Source organism: Babylonia areolata, chromosome 29, assembly GCF_041734735.1.
Source record: "Babylonia areolata isolate BAREFJ2019XMU chromosome 29, ASM4173473v1, whole genome shotgun sequence".
Lineage (NCBI taxonomy): Eukaryota > Metazoa > Mollusca > Gastropoda > Neogastropoda > Buccinidae > Babylonia > Babylonia areolata.
In genome coordinates this window covers 32849126-32856722 of record NC_134904.1, presented here as the reverse complement: position 1 = coordinate 32856722, position 7597 = coordinate 32849126, and the positions used below count along the sequence as shown (strand labels likewise).

General features: G+C 38.0%; 1 protein-coding gene across 1 annotated transcript; it reads right to left on the bottom strand.

Annotated features, from left to right (window-relative positions):
• Window positions 1–212: 212 nt before the first annotated feature.
• On the bottom strand, window positions 213–1364 carry LOC143274989 (uncharacterized). Its single transcript, XM_076579031.1, has one exon. The coding sequence runs from the start codon at window positions 1311–1313 to the stop codon at window positions 267–269; it is 1047 nt and encodes a 348-aa protein (XP_076435146.1). The 5' UTR covers window positions 1314–1364; the 3' UTR covers window positions 213–266.
• Between the last annotated feature and the right edge of the window lie 6233 nt (window positions 1365–7597).

Here is a 7597-nt window from a genome sequence, read left to right as displayed (position 1 = left end):
CTCTTTACCCAAGTTACGGGCCGCTGAGACCAAACACTGCAATTACCAAGATAGACCCGTATGATTCCTATTTCCAATGTAATTCACCAATTCACCGTGTCTTTCTCCACTGAAGTAAAAAACAAAAAACAAAACAAAACAAAAACAACAACAACAAAAAACCAACAATATTTTGTTTATAATTCTCATTGAAATGCTTGTCATCCTTTTATACTCTCGGCGAAACTTTGACATGCGTTTGATGTGTTACTTCGATATGACAATGTTCACTTCGCACGATCGGTGTCTTGACAGAATAGATACCGTTTCGTTTCCTGTCTGAATTTTCTGCCACTTAGCAGATACAAGTAAAAATTGGATGCTGTAACAAATATCCAGCCAAGGGTAACAATGGTCTTAACTAATTCCGACATACCATCAGAAATCTCGTAATGCTGCGCCTCAAAAAATGTGTCATAGATACAATCTGGAAGAGTGAACACCAAGTATACAACTGATATGACAATCAGGGTGACAGACATGGAATGAATTTTACCACTTTTTGACGTTGACTGCTGATCAACCTTCCCTCTCATTTTCAGAGAAATCTGCGAAGATTTGATAACTTGCCATATGAGAATTGAGTTTCCAATGACAAGAAAAAGAAACGGAAGAATCGAATAAAATGCCCAGACTTGGAAATTGAAATATACTTTGACGGCCTCAAAGTACTCCGGTCGGTAGTAACATTCCCCATAGTCTGGTCTGTAAGTCCAAGTGAAGAAAACTTGTACGTTCATTGCAAAGCTAAGAAAAGTGATGATGGCCACAATGATTTTCCCTCTCCTCATGGTGCACAGAATCCCAACACGGTGTGGTGCGATCACTGATATCACTCGCTGATATGTCATTGCTACTAAAAACCATGCTGAAGTTATGGCACTCATATTCCACACAAAATACGGAACTGAGCACGAAAGACTTAATTTGAAATAGGATGGAGGCCAAGAAAATCCCTTATGTGCCAAGAAGAAAATCGTAGACGTCAAGAGTTCAAACTGATCAGACACGGCCAGTGCAGTGAAGTACAAAGATAAACAGGCAGTGGACTGTGAAGACCGCATCCCTCGCATCACCACCACTGTCATCATATTTCCGAAAGTCCCAAAGACCAGAAATATTACTGGTATTGTTCTCCACAGCAACTTGGCGATTTCACTCCCAGTGGAATCAGAAAATCCCGCTGTAACATTTCTCAAGTCTGAACGTGTTGTGTTGTCAAGAGAATGCCATGTTGATCGTAACAGAAAGATTGTATCACGTGTGGTAGACATGATTTCCCCCAAAAAATATTTGTGTACGTGTAGACCAACAGTTTAGTTTTTCCAAAAGTAATAACTTTATCGCGTACTTATTCGCATCACTGTCAGGTGCTCCACACGTGTTATAAATAATTTTCAGTGCGCAGAAAAAAGAAAATCAAGGAAAATCAAACAAACAAACCAAACCCCAAAACGTGTGTGTGCGTGTGTGTGTGCGTGCGTGCGTGCGTGCGTGCGCGCGCGCGCGCGTGTGTGTGTGTGTGTGTGTGTGTGTGTGTGTGTGTGTGTGTGTGTGTGTGTGTGCGTGCGTGCGTGTGTGTGTGTGTGTGTAAATTGTGTATATATATATATATATATATATATATATATATATATATATATATATATATATATTTGTGCAGATGTGTTTGTGTGTGTGTGTGTGTGTGTGAATTGTATATCTGTGTGTGTGTGTGTGTGCGCGCGCGCGTGTGTGTATGTCTGTGTTTGTGTGTGTATGAGTGTATGTGTGTGGTTGTATATGTGTCTGTCTGTGTGATTTTGTTTGTATTCCTGTATGTCCACATGCAAATGATAGTCCGTGTTTGCGCATGTGTGTATGTGTGTGCATGTGTGTGTGTGTGTGTGCATGTGTGTGTGTGTATGTGTGTGTGTGTGTGTGTGTGTGTGTGTGTGTGTGTGTGTGTGTGTGTGTGTGTGTGTGTGTGTGTGTGTGTGTGTGGTTTCTCTGTGCATGTCTGTCTGTGTGTTTTTGTTTTTATGTCTGTATGTCCACATTATGTGAATGTCAATGTTCCGTGTGTACGTTATAAACACAGGAACCTGAGTAGTTATTGATTACACCGCTGAGACAAAGACAAATTGAACTGAAAACGCAAAGGAAAAAAGTTCATCGTGCGATAACATTTGCATTGTTTTTGGTGTGTGTGTGTGTGTGTGTGTGTGTGTGTGTGTGTGTGTGTGTGTGTGTGTGTGTGTGTGTGTGTGTGTGTGTGTGTGTGTGTGTGTTGCCTAAGTTGCATGCAAGATCACGGAGCACATATCTGTCTTTTCGTTTTCTTTCTTTTTTTGTCGTTTTATTTTTGTTGTGTTCATCATTAGCATATGAAGTATATATAAAAACTGAATAGATCGAAAAAGAAATAGTGTGCTATATATTGTTTTGTCTTTACCTCTCTCTCTCTCTCTCTCCCTCTTTCTGTCGCTAAACTGTGCATGTCCGAAGATGTGTCACACACGCGCGTGTGTGGGTGAACTTGTGTGTATATTAGCTGCTCGATGTTCCCAAAAGGACTAAAAAAAAAAAAAAAAAAAAGTGAAAAGGAATAACGAAAATCAATTCAGGTTAAAATAAATCTGTTGCTCAGATATTACAAATAAATGAGATATTGACTTAGCTTTCTTTGAAATACTAATATACTTTTCACCGATAGCAATAATGTTGTTGATAATGTGTATAATTATCTTCAATTGTTTGTTTTTCGCTTTGAACACCAAACGCATACTATGTTCTACACTTTTCCCAGTCAGAGTGTGAATGAAAGGTTCTATTGTGTTCCATAAACGTATTAACTGGTATACATTCACATAAAAATAAATGCACTATGTAGTCAACTTCCTGTTGGTATATTGGACATTTGTAGATTTCTGTTAGTTTCATTTCGTTTAGTAGTATATTTGGTGGATGAATATCATGTATAACTTTCCAATGTGTTTCTTTTAATCGAAGTTCTTTTGGAAAAAAAAAAAAAAAAAAAAAAAAAAAAAAAAAAAAAAAAAAAAACCGAAATAGGGAATAAGCCCCCCTTTTTTTTCTTCCGTGATTTCAAATCCCAGTTTTATCAGCCAAAAGCCATGCGCACAAGATTTAATTTATGTTACATGTTTCAGTTTATCACGTAATTCTTTCAAAATGTTCTTTGGCTTTTAAGTTGTACATATCGACTTCACATTGTCTGTAACTGTGTTACTGATGAATCCAATCCTTCCACGTTACAAGGATGCCATTGATAGTTGTGTTATACTGCATCGTGGTGTTGACTGGGTTTGGGATTACTTTGTTCTTGACCTCTTGAAGGGGTGATATTCTGTTGTCACTAATATCAAATCTCCATTTCTTTAAATTCCGCTGTTTCTTTTCCATACTTTGATGAAACGTGTTGTTTCAAAGTAGTTGGCCACTGTAATGTGTTGAACTGATCACGTTTTTTTGAATACAATGTTTTATTCTCCACGTAGGTCTACAATGCTTATTTTCCACAAACAATCAATAATGATATTTTGAATTAATTTCAACATATTTGGTCGACAGTTCATGTTGAATACATTCTCTCCATCAGCCATTTGTCAAAAAAAAAAAAAAAAAAAGAAAAAAAAATCTTTGGACACATGACCAGCTTTTGTATACCGATCTAAAGAGCTTCATGATCTATTTCAAGTAAAAACATTTCTCGGTCATATTTCTCATATCTATAATATTTACTTCGCCTTTTTCGTAGTTTCCTTCTATCCTTTTTTTTCCAAATGCATTTTTGCTTGGAAACTTCTTTTGCCAAATAAACGTGCATACAGAACGACTGACTTTTTGCAAGGATATGATCCGCTTATTCAGTGGATTGTGTTACAGAGGTAAAAATGGCTGATCTAGAAAGTACTTATGATGACTATTTTCCCATGAATACTTAAGTCTCGGTTTATTTTAAGTATTATTTGTCACAAGAGCATTATTAAAAGGATTCAGTGACCAACACTTTCAAGTGGTTAAAAGAATAGAAAGAGGAAAAATAAATAAATAAATAAATTAATTAATTAAAAAAAAACAATAAAAATAAAAACAACTGCAATAATGTTATCACTGCAAGAAACAAATCATCTTTCATTGTCTTTAAGTCAGACCAGATTTTTTTTTCTTCTGCTACAGCCATTAAACCTTCACGTTTTAACGACTCTGCAAGAGACAGACATTTTCATTTTTGACAAAACTCTGTTTCTCCATATTGTAATTGCACAGTTGATGTCTCAGAGAAACAGATCTTTTTGTCAAAGATGGGGCAGACCCAGCTGATATGTCAAATGAATGTGCATATCTTTTATAGTGTACAAGTTAACAAGGCCATAGCCATGTTCCAATGATATCACGGACACTATAATTTTTCCATCATATGCAGCTATTTTTTCAGGGCTATATTCCTCCATTTTTTTTTTAATTCCAAAACGATTTTCCCTCTTCCATCATTTGTTCCCTTAGTGGATTAAAAAAAATCCCAACCCACTGTTTTCACCAAAATAAGCAGCATTTATATGTGTGTTTCTCGCAGACAAATGATATGTTGCATTGTTTAAGTTTTGTATTCAATGATTGTAACATAAACAATACTTTTACTTTTAACAGATAGTGGTTAAAGCTTTTTTTTTTCCTTCCTGCTGTTTCTTTCTGTCATTACTGTCATTGTGACTGACGTTATTAAGGCCAGACACTACAGTAAAATTCATATCAGAGGTATTTGTTGCCTTAATTTAAAAAGTATTACACTTTGAAAGTATATTTACTGGGAAGTTCAAAACTATTCTTTTTTTGGTGTTTGGACCTCCGGTTGCCATGGAAACAGTCCAAGATGGCTGCCAAACAAAAATTTTTAAAAGTCTAAGGCTTTTTTTCAATTGCACTTAGCCAAAATCTGTTTTCTGATCTTGTTCAGGAATGTTAATATCTATAAAAGTACGGATAGCTTTTTGATGTAATGACAAATTTATATTTTTGAGAATTTTTTTTGGTCAACGCAGTTATATTGCACCGATTGTTCTAAATAAAATTCAAATAAAACATAACTATACATTTTGTTTCAAAAAAGCAATGCGTACTTTTAAGCACCATACTTTAAAGAAGCACCATGCCAAATTTTAAGGCTCTGTGTTTATTTTTGTGGAAGTTTTAGCCATTTGAAATGTGCGTAGAGTGCGAAAAACAGAAAACCCAGAAAACGGAGAAAGAAGAACAGAAACTTTACTGGCTGAGTGTTGTTTAGCACAAGTGGTAAAAGAGTACAACTTACTCACCCAGCATGTTAATCCACAGCACAGCAACCACCAGGTAAGAGAAGAAGTTGAAATTGAAGTGTTTTGTGGCCAATAATAATCCAGTTCACAGCTCACATGATGACAAATTCACAAAGAACGTGAAATGGTTTACACAGATTGGCAGACACATTCCAGTGGTCTGGCTTTCCCATACTCCTGATATGAGAGCAGTTTTGGAGAGCACAGTGGAAGGGGGTACTTACAAGCTAGTGTCCTCCTGCTTGGTAGGCATCTGGATCCCTGGCCTCCTCCTCTTGGTTGTTGAGACGTCGTAGGGTGGCGTACCATACAGTGATGTGAATCCTCTCTTTTGCCATGTTCCATCATATGAAACACTGATATTGATGACTGGATTTTCACCTTTATCCAGTGCCCCCTGCAGGTCTTCATCGGTCTCTGCATATGCCTGCTGGATTGTAGCTGCTGTGCGTTCTAAGAGTGTTGACCCTGATTCAATTTCAGCAGCTGAAAAATGCATAATGTTTGTGAGATATTTGTGCTGTGCTCACAACTATATCATTTACATAGTTTACTTTCCTTCCTCAAGTGATGAGTCTAAATATCACACACACATACACATATACACATACATAAATATATAATATTGCAATGAAACACACACACACACACACACACACACACACACTGTGCATAATTTACACACATAACTGATATACATGCATTCACCCATTCATGAACACACACACACACACACACACACACACACACCACACACACACACACACACACACACACACAAACACACACAAACACACACACACACACACACACACACACACACACCACACACACACACACACACACACACACACACACACACATGGATCATAGTCAAGACTGAACAAGCAAAACTTTGCCTGAGTGACTGATTCAGTGGTTGACAGTGTAATGTTTCACTAGTGGTTATCAGTGCAGGGATGTGTGCACACTTGTGTGTATTTGTACTGCACAGTTAAAGATAAAGATTTTTTTCAACCATCAAAAAAAACTCACAAACATACCTGTTACTTTCTTATCATGGGCCTGGAAAGTTTTCAAATGCATGCCTGGTGTTCCCATGACAGTGCTGAAGGTTTGAAGAGCAGTGTAGCTGCCTCCCAGTTCATGGCTCAGCATGGTCATCCTGTTGTTTACTTCAAAACCTGTATTCTTTTTGTCATTGAATCCAGTTCGTGGGGATGAGAATTCGCACTTTTCATAACCACAGCCATCGCAGCACATGGCAAGCTTTGCCGCAAAACCAGCTTTCTCCCTCTCTCGCACACTGACTGACAGTCCCGTTTCTCCGCACTCTGGGCAACTCAGGTCACTCATCAGTCTGGTCAGCTGGAAAACGTGTAGCAAAGTCCAGTTCTGGTCTTCCACCTCACCATTATATGCGACAGGGTTCATGATTTCGATCTTTCTTCTCGACGCACTTTTATCAGAGTCTGATGTCGAAGGTGCTGGTTTCTTCGAAGCCACGCTTTCAGTCGCTGCCGCATCACATTTGGCCCATTTTGCTTTTGCAGCAGCTATCAAGTGCAATCGTCTCTTTCCTTGCTTATGCCGAGGCATGATGAATCCAGGAGATGTCTTAGCTGGCAAAATAATCAACAATTGACGAGAAAAAACACTTTCATGTCAGCATGTTGTTGTTATTGGACGGCCATTTTGGCTTCTCGACGGAGGGAGCCGAGCGTGCCCGAAGGCTGGCTGAGCCCAGCGGAATGAAATCTGATTGGCTGAAATTTCCACTGGTGTCAGTCTCGTCAATGAAACTGCACAGTCATAGTACTCTATGCCCTTATTTGGGAAAACTCGGGAAAGTTCGCGCGATACAGTGTGTGTGTAAAATCGCTCGCAGTGTTTTATAGTCCGTTTCAACAACTAAAAGAACCGGGTCTGTGTATTCACAAGATGACGCTGTTTCTGTTGATATGCGATATGATAGGCTTCGGGAAATGAAAGTATACGTTGCTAAGGTGTAAAATCAACACTTTTGGACGATGTTTGAAAAATTCAGACAAAATCAACATCAGGAAGCAACTTTCATTTGCAAATATAACACCTTTTGCGACCGATTTAGTACAAAATATGAAAATGACTATAAAGATTAGATGTTGAAGAAGCAAATTATGCGAAAAAAACGAAAATCATAAAAAATCATGATTTGGTCAAAATTTCACTACCGTGTCTGGCCTTAATAAACTCTGATA